The sequence below is a fragment of the Exophiala xenobiotica genome (genome assembly GCF_000835505.1).
Source record: "Exophiala xenobiotica strain CBS 118157 unplaced genomic scaffold supercont1.4, whole genome shotgun sequence".
Taxonomy (NCBI): domain Eukaryota; kingdom Fungi; phylum Ascomycota; class Eurotiomycetes; order Chaetothyriales; family Herpotrichiellaceae; genus Exophiala; species Exophiala xenobiotica.
The window spans coordinates 3,067,419-3,089,511 of record NW_013562491.1 but is presented as its reverse complement, the minus strand read 5'-3'; the positions used below and the strand labels follow the sequence as shown (position 1 = coordinate 3,089,511).

The 22,093-nt window shown below is 52.6% G+C and overlaps 9 protein-coding genes across 11 annotated transcripts; 5 read left to right on the top strand and 4 right to left on the bottom strand.

The window, feature by feature from the left end:
* Positions 1-1,524: 1,524 nt before the first annotated feature.
* Positions 1,525-3,126, bottom strand: PV05_07326 (uncharacterized protein; the record flags this gene model as incomplete). The annotated part of the gene is made up of 2 exons (XM_013460138.1): positions 1,525-2,782; positions 2,906-3,126. 2 exons carry the CDS (start codon positions 3,124-3,126, stop codon positions 1,525-1,527), a joined length of 1,479 nt encoding a protein of 492 aa, XP_013315592.1.
* Positions 3,127-4,158: 1,032 nt separating this feature from the next.
* PV05_07325 (uncharacterized protein) lies at positions 4,159-4,825 on the top strand (the record flags this gene model as incomplete). Its single annotated transcript, XM_013460137.1, has 3 exons — positions 4,159-4,256; positions 4,312-4,490; positions 4,563-4,825. 3 exons carry the CDS (start codon positions 4,159-4,161, stop codon positions 4,823-4,825), a joined length of 540 nt encoding a protein of 179 aa, XP_013315591.1.
* Positions 4,826-5,062: 237 nt separating this feature from the next.
* Positions 5,063-6,178, bottom strand: PV05_07324 (uncharacterized protein; the record flags this gene model as incomplete). Its single annotated transcript, XM_013460136.1, has 4 exons — positions 5,063-5,516; positions 5,564-5,593; positions 5,652-5,848; positions 5,900-6,178. 4 exons carry the CDS (start codon positions 6,176-6,178, stop codon positions 5,063-5,065), a joined length of 960 nt encoding a protein of 319 aa, XP_013315590.1.
* Positions 6,179-7,749: 1,571 nt separating this feature from the next.
* Positions 7,750-9,276, top strand: PV05_07323 (uncharacterized protein; the record flags this gene model as incomplete). The annotated part of the gene is made up of 4 exons (XM_013460135.1): positions 7,750-7,818; positions 7,870-8,388; positions 8,445-8,637; positions 8,690-9,276. 4 exons carry the CDS (start codon positions 7,750-7,752, stop codon positions 9,274-9,276), a joined length of 1,368 nt encoding a protein of 455 aa, XP_013315589.1.
* Positions 9,277-9,704: 428 nt separating this feature from the next.
* Positions 9,705-10,700, top strand: PV05_07322 (uncharacterized protein; the record flags this gene model as incomplete). The annotated part of the gene is made up of 3 exons (XM_013460134.1): positions 9,705-9,755; positions 9,816-10,068; positions 10,142-10,700. 3 exons carry the CDS (start codon positions 9,705-9,707, stop codon positions 10,633-10,635), a joined length of 798 nt encoding a protein of 265 aa, XP_013315588.1. The 3' UTR covers positions 10,636-10,700.
* Positions 10,701-12,827: 2,127 nt separating this feature from the next.
* PV05_07321 (uncharacterized protein) lies at positions 12,828-13,920 on the top strand. The gene is made up of 2 exons (XM_013460133.1): positions 12,828-13,419; positions 13,511-13,920. Exons 1-2 carry the CDS (start codon positions 12,980-12,982, stop codon positions 13,788-13,790), a joined length of 720 nt encoding a protein of 239 aa, XP_013315587.1. The 5' UTR covers positions 12,828-12,979; the 3' UTR covers positions 13,791-13,920.
* A 403-nt stretch (positions 13,921-14,323) lies between these two features.
* Positions 14,324-16,446, bottom strand: PV05_07320 (uncharacterized protein; the record flags this gene model as incomplete). Its single annotated transcript, XM_013460132.1, has 5 exons — positions 14,324-15,109; positions 15,163-15,575; positions 15,639-15,748; positions 15,828-16,128; positions 16,225-16,446. The coding sequence occupies 5 exons, from the start codon at positions 16,444-16,446 to the stop codon at positions 14,374-14,376; spliced, it is 1,782 nt and encodes a 593-aa protein (XP_013315586.1). The 3' UTR covers positions 14,324-14,373.
* Positions 16,447-16,972: 526 nt separating this feature from the next.
* Positions 16,973-19,182, top strand: PV05_07319 (uncharacterized protein; the record flags this gene model as incomplete). The annotated part of the gene is made up of 6 exons (XM_013460131.1): positions 16,973-17,258; positions 17,320-17,501; positions 17,580-17,683; positions 17,756-17,895; positions 17,957-18,146; positions 18,208-19,182. 6 exons carry the CDS (start codon positions 16,973-16,975, stop codon positions 19,103-19,105), a joined length of 1,800 nt encoding a protein of 599 aa, XP_013315585.1. The 3' UTR covers positions 19,106-19,182.
* PV05_07318 lies at positions 18,751-21,998 on the bottom strand. Of its 3 annotated transcripts, XM_013460129.1 has the most exons (9): positions 21,747-21,998; positions 21,636-21,693; positions 20,770-21,586; positions 20,680-20,713; positions 20,509-20,629; positions 20,433-20,453; positions 20,027-20,385; positions 19,803-19,974; positions 18,751-19,714 (listed from the first exon to the last, which is right to left on the bottom strand). In XM_013460129.1, the coding sequence occupies exons 1-9, from the start codon at positions 21,865-21,867 to the stop codon at positions 19,246-19,248; spliced, it is 2,172 nt and encodes a 723-aa protein (XP_013315583.1). In that variant the 5' UTR covers positions 21,868-21,998; the 3' UTR covers positions 18,751-19,245. The 3 variants fall into 3 exon arrangements, with proteins under 3 accessions (XP_013315583.1, XP_013315582.1, XP_013315584.1); XM_013460128.1 differs by having other exon boundaries at positions 20,770-21,693; XM_013460130.1 differs by having other exon boundaries at positions 20,770-21,998.
* Between the last annotated feature and the right edge of the window lie 95 nt (positions 21,999-22,093).

The window sequence follows — 22,093 nt, the reverse complement described above, 5'->3', positions numbered from 1 at the left end:
ACCGGGCCAGGCTTTCTCTTTGCGGATGAGTAAATGCAGCGCCAGCCTCCTTCGAGGCAACGAGAGCAAGTGGGCCGCTGTAAATCACCTAGATCGCAGGTAAGCCACCGTGGAGATGTCCAACAGGACCGGCCTCGTACACTTGACTTTCTTTCTGGGAAATGTTAGCTTGGCTGAGGGAGCCTCGCAAGCTCTTGGAGACGAACAAGATGCATCGATCGCAGACTCGAGTGCTTGAAATCTGGGCCGACGGAACCCTACGCTCCGTGGAACAACCACTGGTGTCATCAATGGATCCATCAACAACTGGAGCCTCGAGAGTTCCGTATGCATGGATTAAGTCGGTGGAATGGGGGTAGTCCAACGGATTCATCATGGAAAGCTAGGCAAGTGGATATATGATTGCTAACACTGTTCTGGTGCCGCATGCAGGTATTGATGGTTGCAAATGCTACGTAGATGCAGCCCCGGAGAAGAGGACAGAGGTGATGATACTGGTACCATATGTTATGCGGTGGTGATTGAGTTGCAATCGAAGGAATCTGGTCGGTAAATGCCGCAACTGCACCTTGTACGCTCGTATTGACATCCTCATTCATTCGACGCTGGGCAGCCGGTTCAATCCATCGAGTGGTTTGGCCTCCAACTTTATCTGCTTGCTTTCTGAACAGTTGCACGCAAATGCCCAATCACAGCCGGGCTGCCTCGTGTGCCCTAATCGACATTGCGGCGCGGTGACAAGCCCTACGTGGTGAGATACGGGATGGTTCCGGGGACGCAAACTGACCCGCAAACTCGGCAACATGCGGACTTGGCGCTTATGCGAATCGCCAAACACTTGTTAGCGATTGACACACCATTTTTTGACGTAGAGCATGTATCTTGAATCTCGATATCACCACGTTTGATTTTAGAAAAAACCTATTGAGGGAGTCACGTGGGGAGTGCTGGGTACATTCCCGTATCGTGCCAAGGCACTAAACGTGGAAGCTAAATATTAGGGCCGCAGGCTGATTTTGTGCGCCGCCTTCGTGGGGCAGCTACTCTTCCACCAGGCAACTCGAGCGAAGTAGGTAGAAATCCATCATTGCTGTGCCAGAGAGCACCACAGGAGGAGCCCAACCGAGCAGCCCACGTAGATTGGGAGGAGGGCAGGATTGGGATCCCCCAGCGTCCCAAACAGATTCCATCGTCTAAAGCTGACCAAGGTTGGTGTCCTGACCGGAGGGGAACGCCCAGACTCAGGGAGGGCACCGGAGCGCTCAGAGAGCAAAGACTCTTGGCCGAGTATATGGGCAGCGGCGGGTCGATTTCGCACAAGAATGTGGTGGTGGTGGCGAGGAAGGTCGATTGAAAAGGGCTACAAAAATTTATGGAACGAAACCTGGGCAAGCAATCGAGTTAAGCCTGGAAGAGATGATGAAAACATTGGTGGCTTGTTATTGAGCAAGGATATGATGCCTGTCACTGTCGGTTGTTAGGTTCTACGACCAACTTCAAGTTATTGGACAGGTTCTATTCCCCCTAATAGGCATAATATACAGTACCGCCACCACCCCTGTGGAGCTTTTTGTTTGTCGCCTGCAACCAAAACCGTAGAGCCCAGGTGCTGAGAATCGTGGCGACGGCAAAGGCTGCGTTGCTCGCCATGCCGACAAGGTAATGCGGCCCATCACTCTTCGGGTAGAGATACGGCGTGTAGAGGTAGGAGACATTGGCGAAAATGTCCACAATCGACAGTGCTACCGCTTTCTTCTCCGTGGTCTGGCCCAGGGTCGCGCTCACCCAGCCCAGGATCATTGAATTGACCGCATACGCACCGCAGGCGAACATGAAGCACGAGACGTAGCGGGCGGCGATGTTGAGGGTCGCGCAGGAGATGATGAAGCCCACCAGCGCCAGGCCCATGCAGCCAGTGATGTGCCATGTGCGTTCATTGAACTTGCCCGACAAAAGGCCCGCCGCGATGCCGAAGCCGCCGGAGACCAGGTATGGTGGACAGGTCAGGACCAGCGTCACGGTGCGGTTGAAACCGAGCCCGCCAACGACGGTCGGGAAGAAGTTGTTGAAGCTGCACGCGCTGATATGCATGTTCTGGATGAAGCAGAGCAGATACAGACGCGGGTCTTTGATGGCCTGGACGAACCCTGCTCGCGCACCTCGGCTGGGCGCTATACCCACGGTGTCGCGAGCGATCCGGCCGTGCGCCAGTTGTCGCTCATCCGGAGTGAGCCACCGGGTCGTCAAGGGGAAGTCAGGCAGGATCCAGGCGGCAGCGACGGAGCAGCCTAGCGTGACACAGCCGTCGATGATGAACAGCCACTTCCAGCCAGCAATGCCGTGTGCTCCGTCGAGCGTGCCGAAGGTGGCTGCGGCGATCAAGCCCGCGAAAGCTGTGGCGTAAATGTTCCCCGTGTAGAGAATGGAGAGGCGAGTCGCAATCTCCTTGCGCGTGTAGAACATGGACAGGAACAACAGCGCGCCCGGGTAGTAGGGGGCTTCCACCATGCCAATAAAGAACCGACAAAGCATCATTCCGGTGTAGTTCTGGACAAGAGCCGTGCAGCCAGAAAGCACGGCCCAGGTTGACATGCACACGCTCATGTACAGCGACGGTCGGACCCGGCGCGACGACATCAACATGTTGGACGGCACCTGCATCAGGAGGTATCCGACGTAGAGGATGCTGATGCACGTGTTGTACTGAGTGCCCACCAAGCCAATGTCGTCTTCGAGGCCGTCCAATCTCGCGGTCGTGATGGCGTTGCGGTCGAGGTAGTTCCTAAGTTAGTCTTTCGTCAGCCGAGCAGCCCCGAAGATAGTAAAGATCTAGGTACAGGTCCAGGTCAAGACTCTTTGCAAGGCCCCAATTGGACCCATGTCCAGCAGGACTGGTATGAAGTACATGACCCAAAGAACGGGCATGATGTGTATATCCAGCTTTCGCACTAGTGCAATTGCTTTCGGGTCGGCCTTGGATACACCGCCTGCATAGTCGCCTGCAGCGGGACTGGATGCCGGGTGCTGATCTTGACCCTGATCCTTATCATGATCATGTATAGCGAATTGGAGCTGTTCGACTTTGTATCCCTCATCTTGAATGGTCTCGGCGTCGGTACTGTTCATCTTGGTGGTGTTGGGATTTGAGGCAAGGTGATGTAGGTAATTTTGTAGAGGCTTTAGCTCGTTCTGATCCAAATACAATCTCGCAACTGTCTTCAGAAGGTATGCTTCGAGCTCCTCTAACGTAGGCTGTGTCAAGCCATCATGATGGTATATTACTTGACCCCTTATATATCATTTCGACGCACACGAGGCCTCTGGCTGTATACCTCCTTTTCGACGAGAAGTGGGAAGTTCCCCATGACCAACCAGAAACTATCTTACCCTCCACGCTTTCAGATCCCTTGCCGGTGTTGGCCATCTGATAATATCACTAGGAGGATATTCTTCGCGGTAGAAGCGTTGTGATATCCGAGTTTTCGGGTGAAGCTGCGACGCAAAAGACGAGGCGGAAACGCTCCTCCGCCGCCTCGGTATGGTCTTCCGAGGTCCTTTCTCAAGACTATCTTTGAGAACCGACCTAATGGTCGGCAAGTCGTACAATCCTCAGGAAATATGATCCATTATCAGGCGTAAGAACGCCTCCGAAGAGGTTGGCGTGATCTGTTAACGGAAGCAGGATCCGAAACTCTTAGAGTCTTAGATTGCACGTGAGATGGATATTTTCTGTGATTAGACACAAGAACACAACCTATAGAGCTCAGCAAGTCGAGCAGTCATGAATTTGAAAAGGGCAATCAACCCAAAGCATCGCCTCAAGAACCTCCTTGACCATAACGAGGTCGCTTTCGCCACATTCGCAACCTTAACACGGGTCAAGACTGGCCCAGGTCCTGGCTCGCACTGGTGTCGATGTAGGTTAGAACCGCAGGTTGGAGTGAAAATTGCTAATCTGCCTCGATAGGCGGTCATCATCGACCAAGAACATGGTATGCATGACTGTTACTAGACTTTGTCCAGCCTTGTGGTTCCATTTGGGCTGCACATGTCGTCGAGGCTTGCTCGTCAGGAGCAAACCAGCAGCTTTACACCTGCATATATCATCTAGTCTAATGAAGCATCATAGGTCATGTCGATGATGCGCAGATGCACGACATGGTTGTTGCGGTTTCCGGGTCGGATGTCTCCCCTATTGTCCGGATACCTGGGAATAGTGGCACGCTCATCAAGCGAGCATTAGACACTGGAGCCCAGTGAGTTTCGCCTCTACATATAAACTCGGCAGAAAAGAGCACTCACATCCAAAAGTGGCATCGTGGTCCCCTCGATCAACACCGCGTCGGAAGCCCGGTCTGTGGTGCGCCTGGCCAAGTTTCCTCCGTTAGAGTATGTGGCCCGGGCCAATGGGACTCTGATCACGATGATTCAGGTCGAGACCAAAGCTGGAGTCGAATATGTCGACGAGATCAGCCAGGTAGAGGGTGTTGGTGAGTAACAACAGCCTTTAGGCAACCCCCTCGGTCTCTCCGGCCATGTTGGCATTGTTGACAAGACTGAAGACCTTCTGTTCATTGGACCAAATGATTTGTCACTGGATATATTGGGCTACACGCCTGCCAAGTTCACCGAGACGGCTTTTCTCGAAGCGATCGACAAGGTCGTCGAAACCGCCCACAAACATGGCAAAAAGGTCGGCATTCTGGTTGTCGACGGAGAGGCAGCCAAGAAGGCGAAGGAACGGTTCGACATGGTCTTGGTGAGCAATGACGTGAGGTCGCTGCAAGCATGGTATGGGAACGAGTTGGAAATTGCACGGTCTTGACATAGCTAGACGCCCGTGAGTGATGCATACATAAGCGATACTGGTACCCTCACTGGTGGGTTTCGATGCTACGGGATACTATCGTACCATGTCCTATTGTATTTGGTCGCAATGCCTTTCCAAAACTACCGCAGCGTCAGTAGAACAGGACTTTCCGCTCGCTGAGTCATAGTTTAAGCCTGATTCCGGTTCCTTAGCCCCGAAGAATTTTCAACTGTGTCTAACAATCCATGGCTATCACCCTACTCTATCTCTGGGCGGTTTGCCATCTATCAGTTCCTTCATATGGTCAACCATGCTCATACAGGTTGCAATCTGGACCTCGGCAGGCGAGCCGCCTATATGAGGACTCATAACTAAGTTCTCTAAATCCAGAATATCTCCATAAACTTCCTTTGTCGGTGGTTCGCTCATCCAAGCGTCTACACCAGCAGACGCAATGACCCCTTCTCTCAAAGCTTGCCACAGGTCATCCTCTTTCACAACTCCTCCTCGTGCTACATTGATGAGAATGGCGGTGGGCTTCATCTTTTCCAGCACCGCCAACGTGATCATGTTGCGGGTTGCTGGCAGAAGTGGCACATGCAGAGACATCACGTCGACCAGAGGTGCCATTGCCTCCACTGAAGGTACCCGTACGTGAGGGATCGAATCCCAGTCTGAGCCGCTTTCCGGAATATAGGGATCATACCTGGCAGTCAGCAAGATTTAGGTTGGGGCACATGAACGATTTCGTACAAAATAATCTTCCCTTCAAAAGCACCGATGCTGTGGCCGTGTCAGCAATGCGCCTGTTGTCACGGCCCTCGATTGTGGAGAAACGAACTATTTCTTTGCCGTGAGTTGTCCGATGCGACCACCGCCGACAATTCCAAAAGACTTTCCCGTTAGTAAACTAGCCGAGTAGAGGCTCTTGAATCGTTTGTTTAGCTGTTCGCCAGCTCTGATCTGTCTTGATACTTGAACGAGATTCTTCGCACATGCGCCCGTCAATGCGAGGGCCAACTCGGCAACGCTCATAGCCTTTCCGTGGTGAGCATAGCCTATAAACTTCTAGGGGACTGGGACACCTACGCTGATTCCTGGAAGGTTACATAGCACTATGCCTTTCTCCTTGCAAGCGCCTGCGTCGATATTGTCGTATCCGGTACCATGCCGGACAATAAACTTGAGCTTCTTCGTGCTGTGGATTATGTCTGCCGTCACTTGACTCTTCGCAACAAAGAGTCCGACAGCATGTTCAGGCCAAGTCTTATGCAGAGGGTGGCCAGCTTCGACTACGTCTGGAAAGATCTCACGCATGTATCTGGAACCCACTTGGTCAAAGGCATCGAGGGCGACAACTCCAGACATTTTGACTTCAAATTGTTGCAATGGACGTAAAGCCCATAGACACGCACCTGAAAGAGAATGGTAGGAAACAACAGGGCCTAGAAATTGCAGAGAAGCCTCGCCTAGGCTTGATGTGTTGTTGTTCTCCTTTTCAACTCGTTCAGATCGAAGAAGACTAAAGACAGCAGACAACATAAACCCAAGAGGCTACAGTAGGTACCTTCAGCGGAAATGGTGTCCCGCGGGCCGAGCATACCGAAGCATTCGACCATGGGCTGGAAGGAACCTCCTGCAAATGTTTATTGGTCCTTGGACACAAACGAAGATGCCAGTCTCGTCGAGCCTTTGGAGCCCGTGCAGACCTTACCTGGTGATTACTAGCAACTGACCAATTGACCCGTCGAATTGTCAAGAATCTGCCAAGGATTTGGTTAGGCACTCCGAGGCCGCTTTTTTCCGCAGGACGACGACAACGAAGCTCCTTCGTATGACACCCAAGACTCGGGACGACCTCAGATGAGAGCCCTTGGTCTTTGAACTGCTCATGGCTGACTCAACACATGAAGAAGGGAGAACTCCGAGGCCAAGAGCCTTCAATGCGTAAATATGCTGCAATTCCGTATGATCCTGCCCGGTGCTCACGCAAACAGGTGCCGAAGATGTCGGCAGCGAAAAGTGAGATGCATGGGACCAGCCCCGTGCCAAAATTGCAGCAGACGTGGACAACCCTGTGTATTTGACGATCCAGAAAGAAAGGTGGTTGTCTCCGAGAGGTGGGTGATTTGTTCCTGTGAAATCACCTCGGCCTGCCGACTGACGTCTGGTCCTTGCAAGGCGGTTCCGTGACCTTCAACGGCGAGCAAGAGCCTCTCATAGCTTTTCACCTCGCCGAGAGCCTCCAGTCTCACCTCATCTCTCGACGGAGAGAAACGAAATCGAGCGGATCGACTCGCCGGTTGCTGCAACAGTACCGGCACCTGAAGCCACCGCCGATCAAGGCCAACCCTACAGTTTCCAGAGCAGCGCTTCACTGGCGGTATCCTATGACAGCATCCCGAATGCTCAGAGTACTAAGATCTCAGATGTGTCGACACAATCAATCTGTATGGCGGACCCCATTAGCTTGGAGCTCATCTGACCAAGAAGTGCAACCTCCACAGGCATCTGTCTGGGCTTTCAGCTATGACGTGCGTCAAATGTTGGGCCAAGCCTCAAGGGAATATTCAGGCCCTGGCGAGCAGTGTAGAGTGACCTATACTATCTCGATACCCGACGATACCTCCACGAGTCTCTTTATACCACCAAAAGCCCATGTTAGCCACCTAGCACAGATTACCGATTTTCATCTGAATGCAAACCATTATTTTTTCGACTACTCAACCCTTGACGAGCAATGGGGTCGAGCTTCGTCTCAAGCTGCGCAAAGTCGCCCTAATATATGGCATGTCAAAATCTTAATGATCATTGCGTTTGGGAAACTTTTCCTCGAAAAGGGAGGAACCCATCATGGTCCACCCGGAATTCAGGAGTTTCTTCAGTGCGTCAAGACCATCTCGACAGTCACCAGCATCTCTCAAGATCCGTTGCCGACCATGGAAACGCTTTGCCTCATGGCATACTATGCTCAGGCAGCGGATATGCACACCGCAGCGAACCTATATGTGAGTGTCTTGTTAAAGCGGCGAACGCAACAGACTGCTTACGACAATCAGATAGGTCAAGCATCCAGACTAGCCCGCAGCTTCAGGCTCGACCAGACTTTGTCAGGGCCTCGAGACACCAGCAATTCCGTGGCTTTCTCTCACCTTCGCCTGCAAAAGCTGTGGTGGAACATATGTGTGCTTGACCAAAGGCTGGCGGCCACCATTGATGCAACTCCCGATGTATGCTTCGACAAACAACTCAATCAGGTTGGGTTAGACAAAACTCATGAGTCTAGCTCTGATTTCGGATTACGAGCAACCCTCTCGATCGCCACGGTCTTAATGAGAGTGACAGCCGGTATTGGCCTCTGGGCGAACCTGAAATGCGCCGTGCTGATTTGGTGGACAGTGATCTCCAGCTATCGTGGCAAGAATATAGATATGGTGCTGGTGAAGACAGTATCTCAACAATTTGCTTTTCTGTCCCGTGTGGGAAAGAGAATCAATGCCACGGAACCTCTTTGCTACGGCCAATCCCTAACGACGATTTCCAGGTCAGCAGCGAGCTTGTACCTGTCGTATTGCCATGTGGGTGCCTCGTTTAGTCTTGCGAGTTGCAAGGTCAAGGCTAATTATTCTCAAAGTGCATTATGGTCGCCACCAAACCATTCCTTCTACAACTCGCTAAGGGTTCGGGCTCTGATGAGGCCACGAGTCTGGCCACCTCAGACATAGGCTTACCCCCGGAGCTTACAATACCCATGGTGAAGGCTTCCATCCACGCAGCTGTTATCAGCCTCAGCATCATCTCTGCCCTCCGAGAACAGAGCATTCTAGGTGTGTATTATGGATGGTGCTAATACTATGCCCTGGTTCTGACGTCGCATAGAAAACTTCATGTTCATGGATGGCGAGATTACTTTTTTAGCAGCCTTGTCGCTCCTGCTTGCCAACATGGTCCTCCCGAACAGTACAGCCTCGTCGTTCTTGGATCTCGCAAAAGGAATTCTCCAGGAAATGGGCGACAAAGGCAACTTGCCAGTGGCGGCACTCAAAGACGAACTGCACGACATTTGCGAGCTTGCCGCCACCGCTTGCGCCTCTAATACTAACCTAGGGATTTCTTTTCAGCAGTTTGCCAGGCCACTTAGCGTCATATCTGATGCGGAGACGCTCAACAACGCCATTCTGATTGTGCTCGAGGCTATGGAATGCAGTCTCGATTCACCCAGTGATGCTCATGAGTCGCATGTTCCAAACCATGCACTGGCTGGCCAGGACAGACGCCCACCAGTCCAACAATTGTCAGATTCGCAACCAGCCTTCAATCCATTAATACCTGCGACATTACCATCCCATGACAGTTTGGTGGCATCGCAATCGACTGAGCTCTACCTCGATCAGGTCCACCTTCAAGGAGTGGACAGCCAATTCGACTCCAGCATGGTCGACATCGACTGGTTAGACTTTGTTTGATTCAATATCAACAAGCGACAATATTTTATAATTTATTTGCGCTTCTACCCGCTACACTCGATAGGGTTTCATGAATCATTGCGGAGACCAGTTCTACCGACCTTGAACTTTCCGCGCCTTCGGCTGTGGGACTCCGTGCGTATGGAGCAACCAATTATCTCGCCAACACACTTCGGAGACGTCCTTCCGAGCCTCGACTCAATTTCCACTGAGTCGTTTCTCCCCGCTGCTTCATAACAACATTGTTCATTCTGATCCATCCTCTCATCGAACACACCTTAGCCAAACAACACTACACGTGCGCAGAATTGACCCCAATAGCCATCCTGCTCAACGTACTCTTCGGATGTTGACTACGACTGACTAGCAACAAATAAAACGGCATCCGTCCTGTTACTGTCATCAAATCTTGTCCCGCGCTATACGTGATGCCTCGCAACAACTTTCTCGAGGTCGTATCCCAAGGTCGAGTGTGCACTGTAAGATGAATGACGAGGCTGGAGGAGGACACAAGTCGCATCGCTGATTGATGATTCTAGGCTCTAGGAATCAAAGTCATCAACAGCAACGAGGTGATTTCTCTCGCAAAGTCGGCCGGCTACGACACAATCTTTATCGATCTCGAGCATTCTGTCTTCACCGAGAGGGACTCAAGTCGCTTATGTTCGGCAGCACTTCTGGGAGGCATCACTCCGTTTGTACGGGTGCCGTATGAGTGCGGCCACGGCTACATCCAAAGGGTGCTCGACGGAGGAGCCATGGGAATTGTTTTCCCACACATAAGTTCCGCTGGTATGTATGGACATGCCTCCCGTGCCTCTGGTCAGGCCTATAGAATGTAAGCCGACTGACGGATACCACTCAGATGAGGCAAGAAGAGCAGTATCATCCACCAAATTCCCGCCTCGGGGTAAACGGAGTCTGACGGCGGCACTGCCGCACTTCGACTTCCAGCGAATTGCCGCGTCCGAGGTGGTCCAGCAGCTCGACAACACCGGCTCCACCGTCTTGATATTGGTCGAAACACGCGAGTGTCTCGAGAACATCGACGCCGTCGCCGCGGTGGACGGCGTGGACGTCTTGCTCGTCGGCGCGAACGATCTGTCCCTGGAACTTGGAGTGCTCGGCGAGTGGGAGCACCCAACGTTCCAAATGGCCCTGGAGAAAGTCGCCGCCGCCGCGAACAGGGCCCACAAGGTCTTCGGCATCTGTGGTCTCTACACCCGGCCGGATATCTATAAGCGCATCGCCAGAGAAATGGGCGCCAGGTACGTCCTCGGCAATTTCGACATCGGCCTGCTGGCCGTGGCCATGAACAAGAACGTCGAGTTGCTCCGAGAGGTGGGCGCCGGCCTCTGAGCGGTTTCAATCGATTTGTTCTCCTATGGTGATGCGGCAATGATGCCTGCCAGGATTGCTTTTGAGACGACTACAAGACGTAAGTTGCATAGATATTCAATCTCTGCCATGCCATCCCTGTTGCTGTTGCCAGCTCTGACAATCAAGACCTGACAGACTCAGTTCGTGTCGGCGCTGTGCGAGTCGACCCAGTCATAAGTCCCGACGAGCCTATTTCATGTTATATACACATCAGCAGGACCACTACCACCACCTTTCGATTCGTACTCGGCCAGGCTCAGACCGCCGAGAAGTCTGTCACGTGGAAGGTTGGAAGTGGTGAGTTGGAAGTTGGAAGCCATGATGGAACTTGTATGGGCCCATCAATCTCTTGCGCTTCGTTCCTTCTGCTGATGGCTCGTCCAAAGCCCGCTAGCATCCTTCACTTGCAACATGCCGACGAGCTGGATATCTTCTCGTGCGCTGAATCCCTTGTGCACTCGGATTCCCGAACCCAGCCTGCCTGACTTGGTTCTCTAAGACAAGCACATTCCGAAGATCTCCGACACCTTTATGACATGACTGCTTTAAATCGTCGTTGGACAGGTCAGCATTATGATCAACTCGGGATATCTCCGTCAACCATTGAGTCAAGAACTGTGTACATACCCTCGGTCGGTAGAAGGTAAAAGCGCTGCGTCATGTATCTGACTTTGGAAGCCAAATCGCACCCGATTTCAGACAAGTACGGAGATGGAGCACTGTACTTCGCCATGCTGTCTGGGGCGTGCTGCCCGTCCTCTATGTCTGGCTCGGCAAATCCTCCAGAGTGAGGAATGGACCACTTGGGGGGGCTAGGCCCGTGACTCCGAGGGTGGAATTTTGTTCGTTAGAGGTAGCGGTGTTAGGGATCAGCCGGCTAGTCATCGTGAAGCACAATCGGGGAGTTTGGACAAATACGTTATTATGTACCCTACACGTATGTGTACGACGAAAGGGGATCTTTATAACTCACCTTAGCTGGTTCCCAGGTACCTGGTAAATACTAGTACTTGCGGTAGTCGTCGCGATAGGATTGCCATTATTCTTGCGGTGGCCCTCACCATCGCACTGCCTATCTGTCCTGTCAATGGGAGCGCCAATACGCGACACACCCTGGCGTGCCTGGCACCCAGCCTTGCAACTGTTGGTAAGTACATCCCTAAGCTAAGCCTAGTGCAGCCCAACTACCTAGGTACACGGACAAATGCCGCAAAGCAATAATACGAGCCCTTCTCGGCGGGAATACGAGCAGGACTTTAGCTTTTCTACGGCGGTCCCCCGTACCGATAGTACGCACCAAAGCCTTTCTACTGTGGGTGAAGCGCGTCCTGGGCATTACTCCGCCGCCGCGCAGACTTTCCTGAACTATTACGAGCATGAACATGTCAAAATCGTCCATTTGCTTGGATGACCGGCTTTTCTCCAAGCCTTGTGATCAAACAAATCCCTTACCTTTTTCGAGCCAGCCAACCTACCAGTGGTTCGTGGCTTGCCTTGCACCCGCGCTCGAGGCCGCTTGTACTACGTATTGGGCATTATCAAACAAGGAGCTTTCCTCACCACACCACCGGATTCGCCACGGGCCCCAAACGCTCGCGATGACAGCCAAGGCCTCTCCTACTGGTTAGGCTGGATGGAGTGTGGCTGGAAGGATTCGTTCAGGAGGGTTTGTCTTGGAGATGTGTTTCCGAACCGTTTCATCCACCCTCACCACCTTTACGAGCCACAGGAGAGAAGCCGGCCAAGCGAGCCATCCCCAAGCTCGCCTCTTGTCGCAAGCGGTTTCCGGAAAATGCGCGGCACAGCCTCAATAATAGCTCCAGTATCACCACACCTTATGGGCTAGACTGTCTACCCCCTTCACTCCCCTTGACCTGATCAATTCCTTGGCTGAATAGATTGCTCAAACGTGGTCAGTCTCGGATCGTGACGAAAACGGTCTACGCGAGATCTCACGCTGCTGGATTCGCAGATGCCCGCCATGACCAGGTGTGACAGGTCTACTATGCACGAACTATGGGTACGGGGTCAGACATTTGGCGTTTTGGCCTAATTTTGGCACAACATAGGATCCTTCCATTGAGCATTCTCCCCCTTTTTGGAGGTTCGTATAAATGCGAGAAACTCCACGGCCGTTGAGACGGGCCTTCCATTCAGAAATCATTTCTCACGGCAAAAGGCACGCAGCATACTTCTTCATTCTTGAACCCTGGTGGTCTATACTTCGTACTCTGTACATTCCCCAAGCTTTCACATACCAGCCTATTCCCCTATTCTTAATCAAAAGAAAACAAGACAACACACGGACACACCACCACCAAAAATGCATTCAGCACTCACATCAACAACATTTCTCCTCGCAGCCCTGACCACCTCGGTCCTCGCCTCGCCCCAATATGGTGACGATTCCAGCTCCTCCACAATGTCCATGGACATGTCCTCGTCGACCATGACTGCTTCCGGGTCCTCGGCGACCGGCGTGCACAGCGTCCAAGTCGGTCCCGGGCTCAGCTTCACGCCGGATAGCGTCAAGGCCGCCGTCGGCGACTGGGTGGAATTCACCTTCGGCTCGGGCCACTCGGTTGCGTCGAGCACCTTCGGCGCACCCTGCATGCCCATGGCCGACGGCTCCAGTGTCTACTCGGGCTTCCCGAATGACGGCGACGTCTGGCGCATCCAGATCAACAGCACCGATCCTCTCTGGCTGTACTGCTCCGCCACGGGCCACTGTGAAGGCGGCATGGCTATGGTCGTCAACCCTCCGTAAGTCGATTCCCTTCCAACTATCCGATTCCTCCAAACTTGGGGACACGAGAGATAATGTGGCTGACCTCTTTTTGTTTTCTGTGTCTAGATCAAGTGACAAGACCCTCGACGCGTACAAGTCGGCCGCCCAGAATGCTCAGGGTTCTTCTCCTGCGACTGTGCAGGGTGGTGTCTTTGGCGCGGCCAGTGATAGTACTTCCGGCTCTTCCAGTTCCGGTTCTGGTTCGTCCGAAACCGCCAGCTCGACGGGCTCAAGTGCCAGTGCAACTTCGTCTTCGGACTCGGGCAACGGCGCTGGGTCCATTTCCGTCAAGAACGGTCTGATGCTCGCTGGGGCGATCGCTGCTGGTGTCGCTGCTATCTTGTAAATACTAGAAATCTAGTACCTATTCCTGTACTGCGAGGTGGATTGATATACAGTAAGTAGTATCATGAAGCCAGTCTGAGACTGGCGGTATGCAGCACGATAGATTTGGTCGCGAATGAATATCATTGTTGAAGACACCGTTTTACGGGTTTGGTTGAGTCTCACTCGATTCACTCATTGGTTTTAGTTTTCATGTCGCTCGATTCACCTGCCCGCTGGTTGTAGCTCGCGCAAGTTGATACACTTCCTCGCGAAGGTCGAGTCTGGAGCAAAAGCAGGACTCCTTACGAGTACCAAAAGCAACAACCATGCTTAGGTCACTAGGCTCATGTGGAGGGTGTGCCAGACACAATTACATTAGCCCACTCTCATGCAACGGAAGGTACTACTAGTGGTACCCAAGCGATACGACCAATAGTCTGCATCATTTTAATGTTTCGAGCATTTCAAATTTCGCATATTGATGGCAATAAGAAGTATTTTCCAACCACGAGCTGCTCCAGGCATCGAATTTCTCACTTCACTTACGGAGTACCGCGAACGAAGCTTTCTCCCTGCCACCAGCTGTAGCACCTGACCGAGGCTCATACAGCAGGCCCATGGCGGTCTCGCTTGGTGTGCAACTCCTCAATCGGTGCATCGACGTGGTAATCCATCGTCTCTCTCAAGTCGCCGAGAAACCAGCAGGCGATACAGGCGACCACTCCAAATGGCGCTCCGATGATGAAGACAACGCGAAGCGAGTCGGCAAAGGCCTGCTGTAAAGCACGTGCCCCTTGTGCAATGATTGTGGGACTGATGCCTGGAATATTTGCCAACGCCTCGGCGTCGTCACCTTCGCTCAGGGCTTGGATGAAAGCTGGAAGGGAGGTGGCGGGAAGTCCAGCAGCCGACGCCGCCTTTGCAATGTATTTGGGCAAGTAGTCCTTGAGGCGGGTGTTGAAGGCCGCTGCGTAGATGGCCGAGAAGACGGCACCGGCTACGGCCCGCGAAGAGGTGGTGCAAGCCGTGGCCGTGGCAATTAAGCTATGCGGTGTAGACAATTGAACACCCGTGACGACAAGAATGAGTGGAGCACCAAAGCCGATACCGGTGAGACAAGAGAAGGCGATGGCACTCGCGGGTTGGCCTGGTTGGATTGTGGCTAGTCCGATCAAGCCGACCGTGAGGAAAATAAAGCCGATCAGCAAGGGCTCTCGAATGGTCCGGAAGCGAGTACTGATGTATCCCCAGACAATCGTGGAGAAAATGGCTGGGATCCAGCATGCCTGTGAGCGAGCGACAATCAGGACGGGATCGGTCGTGAAGAGGATTTGTGAGCTGTTTCCTCGTCAGCAACGTCTTAAATGGGGTGAACGGAACGAGCACCGTACAGGACGGGGAAGAAGAGTGCATAGCTGAAGATCATGACGGCCTCTATGAATAGCAATGCGACACAGATGGCGAATGTTCGTCCCTTGTTACGCCCACCACGGAATAGATCATGGTTCAGGATGCCAGTCTTGGTACCCTTCCACTCATAGACGGCGAAAGTGATGAGCGTAACGAGGCCGATTATCATGGTCGATAGAGTGTGTGCGTTAGTCCAAGTGTATAGACTACCCCCAAGACTGAGCCCTACGATAAAGAGGGTCAATCCAGCAGTGAGAAGGAAGCTGCCGATCAGGTCGATATAGCCAAGCTTACGCCAGAAAGACAGATGGTCTAGTCTGGTATGTCGTGTTGGTGGACTGTAGCCCATGCAGAGCGCAATGGTGGTGGCGCCCCAGAGGGCAGCCTGGAACCACTGTTATAAGAACGAGTCAGCCTTGGACAGTACTTAAAGATTAGGCCATGCCCAACAACGTACGTAGAACAACCGCCAACCGGTATGTGTGTTGCGTTTTGTCAGAGCACCGATGGTGAAAGGGCCCGCAACAGTCGCAAGAAGGGCCGCAATGTTGACCCCGGCTTGCGCCACTAAAAGAAAAAAGGGCGCTTGTCAGAATTTTCCTGTCGCATGTGTAGATGCAATAAGTTCGTTAGATTCGTTGCTTACATGGTCGCCATCTGCGGGGCAGGATCTCGCTGGGCACGGCGTAAGCTATGGGTACTGATGCGAAGCCGACGCCGATCAGGACATTGGCACCGATAAGTCGGTTGATGGTGCTGGAGCCCGGAGCGATGCAAGCCCCAACAAAGGATATGGCGCAGGAACCGACAAGCAATGGCTTGCGGGCTTGAAAGGTGTCTGAAGCTGTGGAGAGGAGTGGTCCCAGGACTCCTTGCACCAGGGAAAGAACGACAACCACCCAGGCTTGAGTTTCCGTGTTGTGGAGATCGGTTCCAATGTAGGTCAGCTGAGGAAGAATCAAGTTCTCAGCCATGATCATCTGGAAAATGGATGGCAGCCTTTGTGGTGGTTTTCAAAGTCAACATGGTGCAGTAATACTTACAACAGAAGATGGTCCTTGCAGAGCCACCACCTGGGTGAAGTTCAACAAGAAAAAGGCTGCGAGAGCGATCCAGGTGCGCGCGTGCAGCTCCGGTTCCAGCTCCTGTTCGTCGAAGGTGAGATTTTGAGAGGACAGATCAATATGCTCCGCCTCCTGTAACTCATATTTGCCGTTGTCTTTCGTATTGAGATCTGTGGCCGGCTGAACCGTAGGATGGTCCATGTCACTCATAACTGGCAGTGGTGGTTCGTCGCAGGTTTCTGATATGGACGAGGTCTGAGGTCTTGCGACCTTATGGCTGCGGAGGAAATTGGATCACTGCTAGTACTTAACGGCACCCTGGCTGGAAAGGGTAGATCCCGCTACGGAATTCGACACGATGAGCATTCTGGAGAGAGGGATAGCATCCAATAGATAACTCCGCATAATATACCTTGTGGGTAGTCGTTGCTCGTAACCCCGTGGGGACAAACTTGGGCTGATGAGGTCCAGACAGACCTGATCGTAATGGCCACCCTCGGGTTATCCGCCGGCACTCGAGAAGCCGCCGGCTGCTTGATTAACAATCGTCCGTCCGACATCTCGACCGCTGACCAACAACTCCGCGTCAGACGACAGGTCCGGCCGAGAAGGCCAGTGATGTCGCAGGTCGAAGGCAAGTATTTAGACCCATTGTAGATTGGGTCAAGCCTCGTCGGTGTGTCATCTTTCGGCAAAGGACGTGATCGAGGTCTCATCCAGCAATAACATGGCTACCAATATCGGCGGCATCGGAGTCCTGTTCAAAGAAGCAAACCGTGACTTCAGTAAGCGATGGTGCCAATTTGGCCCATGCAAAGAGACACTTCCCAAAGGATGGCAGAAAGCAGAAGGACGACGGGCGTTGGACGAAGATTTGATCTTCGAGAGAGATGTTCCCCTCACTCTGCGAGACGGTGTCACAATCTGGGCAGATGTTTTCCGACCGGTCACCTCGGACCATCAGCCTGTGCCGGCCATCTTCGCATGGAGCCCTTATGGAAAGCAAGGCAATGGTACGTCCCTCCCAACCGCTCTCTGCTCCTCGGCGCGCGCTAAGTCATTCCTGTCCTCCAGGCTTTCAGAGCCTTGATAGGATCCCCTGGCGCGCCGGGATCCCCAGAGATTGGACCAGTGATCTCGAAAAATTCGAGGCTTTGGATCCGGCGGAATGGTGTCCTCGGGGCTATGCGATTGTCAATGTGGATTCCCGTGGCGTCTTTGATTCTGACGGAGACATGTACATGCTGGGAACGCAAGTGAGCATGGTCCTTCAGATCTGAGCACAACCCGTTGTGGGCTTAACAAGCTGACCTGAACAACGTACTTCGATCTAGGAGGGCCGTGATGGATATGATGCCGTCGAGTGCATCGCTGCTCAGCACTGGTGCAACGGAGCTGTCGCTTTTGCAGGCAACTCATACCTGGCTGCCGCTCAGTGGTATGTGCAAAGAGAAGGCCGATCTCCTGACTCTTTCCGGCCGACAGGGACTATTAATAATCCGTCTTGCAGGTTTATTGCTGCGGAGCGCCCTCCTCACTTGAAAGCCATTGCCCCCTGGGAGGGCTTTGCAAATTTTTATCATGAACTGCTCGGTAGAGGTGGCATTCCAAACCCTGCCTTTGTTGATTACCGTGGTAGCGGCTACTGTGGTGCGACTGATCCATTTTCTTCTGTCTCATACAAATTGCTGAAACCTCTCAAACTTCATAGGCAAGAACCGACAGGAAGATACAGGTGCCATGATCCGTCGATATCCGCTTTGGAACCAATACTGGGACGACAAGAGTGCCAAATTTGACCAGATCGACGTCCCGGTTTACGCTGTGGCGAGCTTCTCGACCATGCTACACACCGAGGGCACGATAAGAGGGTTCTTGTTCTCGTCATCAAAAGACAAGTGGTCCGTTGTTTTTCGGGCCTCGTGAGATCTGAACAGACTTTGCTGACTTGAAGGGGAATAGGTTACGGATTATCCACACCCAGGAGTGGCATGACATATACCAGAAATGGGCGAACGATGACCTGCAAAAGTTCTTCGATCGATACCTTTACGGAAAGGCCAGTGGCTGGGAGTCGACGCCCAAAGTACGCCACTGTTTACTCGGGTTTAACCGTAATTGTATCGTGAATAGGCCCGAGCCTGTATATCCACCCAGCTATGTTCAGCATCGGAGGTTCTTCTTGAACTGCCAGACCGCAACGCTGATTGAAGGAAGAGCTCCAGGCGAGGTCTCTTCGGTCGGCTACCAATCCGACTCCTGGGATGACGACGGGGTGCACTTCCGTCACAGATTCAGCGCCTATACCGAACTGATCGGGTTTTCCCAGGTCAAATTGTACATGTCTTGTGCCGAAACCGATGACCTAGATGTCTATGTCATTCTGCGTAAGCTCGATACAGACGGCCAGCCATTGCTGCAGATGAACATTCCGCTCGAGAGTCTCCCACCAGGGACTGCGTCTTCAGACGTTCCAGACCTGAACATTTTCAAATACGTGGGCCCCAATGGCAGACTTCGAGCTTCCCACCGGCGGCTGAGCGCTGATCCGACCCTGTCCAAGGAGCAAAGCTCGATGCTTGCTCCTGCTTTGGCCTGGCATTCTCACGAAGTAGAGGAAAAGATTCCGCCGGGTCAGACCGTTTGCCTTGACATCCCATTATGGCCGTCTGGCATCATTTTCGAACGCGGGGAGTCCATCCGGCTGGAGATAAAAGGACACGAGGTGACACTGCCAGAATTTCCTGCATTGGATCGCGTCCCAACAAACCTCAACCGCGGGAAGCATGTCGTCCACTCGGGGCCCGAATATCCATCCTCGATAGTGCTTTCTCTAGCATCTGGGGGCTCAGCGAAGTAGGAAATAGGCAGCATTAAGCCACAGCTTGATAGTGGCGCAAGCAACAGGAGGACAAGGTGTTCGCCAGGCAGAGTGGGCATGCCCTGGAAATAAATAAGTCTGAGAATATGTAGCGAATGCTATACTCCTTCCGTCCCAAGCTAGGTGCCAAGAGTGTTAAGCTCATGAGCCCACTCTGTCCAGAACAAAGACTGCTGGCCGTCATCGACAGGATATGCGTTGAGCCAGTCAAGGTCGTCCATAGTCTCAGCTACATCATTGACCATCCCCTGAGGCTGTAACAGGCTATCAAGGTTGTCCAGTTCTCTTTGCTGTTCCAAATCGATGGCAGGATGCAGGGCGCCACTCAGGTCTGCAATGTGGGACGCCGAGGGCTGCCGTCCATCCAAGGCCGGCTGGGGTACTTTTCTAGCTCGAGCGAGTGTCCGCTTGATGATGGCAGTAGCATTTCTGGCAACCAGACACTCATCCATGGCTTGGAGTACTACGATCGCACGGTCAATGTGGGCAAAGAGTTTCTCGAGTGCTTGTTGGGTTCTCGCAAGCTGGTGAAAGATCGCGGCGAGCAGTATGCTGACGGCAAACAAGGTATACGTTGAGTTATACCACCTGAAAGGTTCAGCAAGTGTCAGTTGCTGGTTTTAAAGGCAAGGCATTGATTCCTTAATGGGAGTATTCAGTCAGGTAGAGTGCGTACCATGTCTGGAAGAACTCATCGGTCCGAAATGTTTCATATATTAAGTCAATCGTACTTTCTGCAGTCTGCAGACACCGGCACTGCCGGTCTCGAATCAACCTGGCCTCGTCTGGCCTGATTTCCGTATGAGTCATAAAGACGGCATGGATTATCATGCGAAGGTTGAGGTAGCCTGGAGGGTTGTCAGAATGGATGATCGGAAGTGAGTTGTGCCCAATGCTTACGAAGTCGTAGCACGACTGATTGTTTTTTGATATAGCTGGCGGAGCGATTTGGTTTCAAGGGATGATTAGAGCGACTTTGTTGCTCGGATCGAAGATACAGGGGAACTTGTTCCAGCCAATACTCCAGGTCAGCGTCGAGCGCGTTTGCTCGGTGGAGCTTTTGTTCCATTTCGTACGGCACGGTGTACAAATCGAGGGCCACTTTCCGCATGATCCGTGACAGGTCAACCATGCACGGAACAATCTGTAAGACATGAGGGCTCGAGACTGACTCCCCTGAAATTGCCGTAGGAAGACACTGTGTATGGTATTGGTCTGGACCAAGGCTGTCAGGCCTTCCCAGGGCGAAGCTGGTCTGTCTATATGTTTCTCAGTGCTGCCCTTCCTGAGATATAACTCAACATACATATCAAGGCAGTAAACAGCCCTGCTAAGGCTTAGTAACATCGTCATAATCGAGACAAAGACCTAAGATATCTTACCACCACGTTTTTGATGCTGCCGCTGAAGCCTTTGGGTCAGCTGAATCTGGACTGATGGGTATTCGATTGAGACCGATTGCCAATGAGGTCCTTGCGGCTTGGCCGGAATATAAGTATGCGACTAGGAAAGCTGTTAGCGAGGACGACAAGGGCAAGTCAAAATCGGCATACCGTGAGGATTAAGCTCGTGCTGACATATTTTGCTCTTCAGCCAACCACCGTCAGTGCTCCGGGTCAAGTGCGGTTTCTGGAATGGCATACCATCATGTAGAAACACTGGACCATCTCCACGTCCGTTGCTATGCCGAGTCGTGTCAGTATAGCAGAAGCCTCATTGAACAATTTGCGACTCCATGTAAACCGATCTGCTCCAAACAACTTCGGGTCTTCGAAGGTCATGACGAGGCTGCCTAGGCTCAACGTGGCATAGTAAAGAGCGACAAAGGACAACGGTTGTTTCGCTGGTTTGTTGAACCACAAATCTTCGCAACGAGCGAGGAACTCATCTTCTTCAAACAAAGGCTGGATATGATGAATATTGGAGAAGTAGGCGTCCAGGAATCGCCTTGCCACGCGGAATTGGAAGCGGTCGGGATTTGGGACTGCTTCTTGTGTTGCAGGCGTACTCTGGGAAGTGTTGGGCTGGAAATCGGTGTTGTGCAAAAGTGAAGCCAGTGATCGTTCGGGTTCTTCACCGGCAGGACCCGTGGCTTGACGATTCGACAAAGTTTCCAGGTGGCGGATAAATGCGACAGATGAGGACGACCCATAGAATTCCAGGTTACTTGTGTGTAGATTGGTGTCGATCACGTCAGACGCGGCCTTACGAGATGTGATCGTCGATGGGCTACAGCTGTTCTCATCCGCGGCAGCTGGGGCGCATGCCGCATCTTGCTGCTTATCTGGACCAGCGACGATGCCCTGTGGTTGCTGAAAAGTGCGTCCGTGGTAGGTTATCGATTGGTTGACGTTATTGGGCCAGGACTCAATGCCGCCCTCAGCTATGCCCGCTATGAGCCGTTGAGCAAGGCGTGGAGTATCTATGCTCGTGATTTGTTGTTCGTTCTGTGAATCTGGCCTTTGCAGGAAGATCAGTAGGGCATATAGCTCGAGGAAAGAGCACTTGCTGTGGTCTCGGTCTCTTGTCACGGTGACTGCGCGAATAAGTGCACTCCAGATCATGCTCTGCTCGATTGAGTAAGCCACATGAAGTGGTGCAGATACCTTACAGAGCTTACCAACACAATAAGTGCATGGTCGGTCTTCGCTGCAGCGGTTTTTTCTGGTACGGCACACTTCGCATGCCTGAAGTGCTCTCGGCCGTTTTGGTCTTCCGGCTTTTTGCATCCTTGAGTCCATTAACCTCGGAGCGTAAGTACGGGAGGCGAATCGCTCGTATCGTATCCTGGGATCTGGACGATTGAGTCGGCAGTAACAGACATTTCATGCCAGCTACTGCGGCCGGGAAACAGAGGATTTAAGGGTGGAACAGTACTGCGGAGAGAGAGTTGAGTGGGAGAGAGAGATATTGGATCTAGCTAAATCAGCAAGTGCCTAGGTGAGTCCTTTCGCTGCCCAACACTCC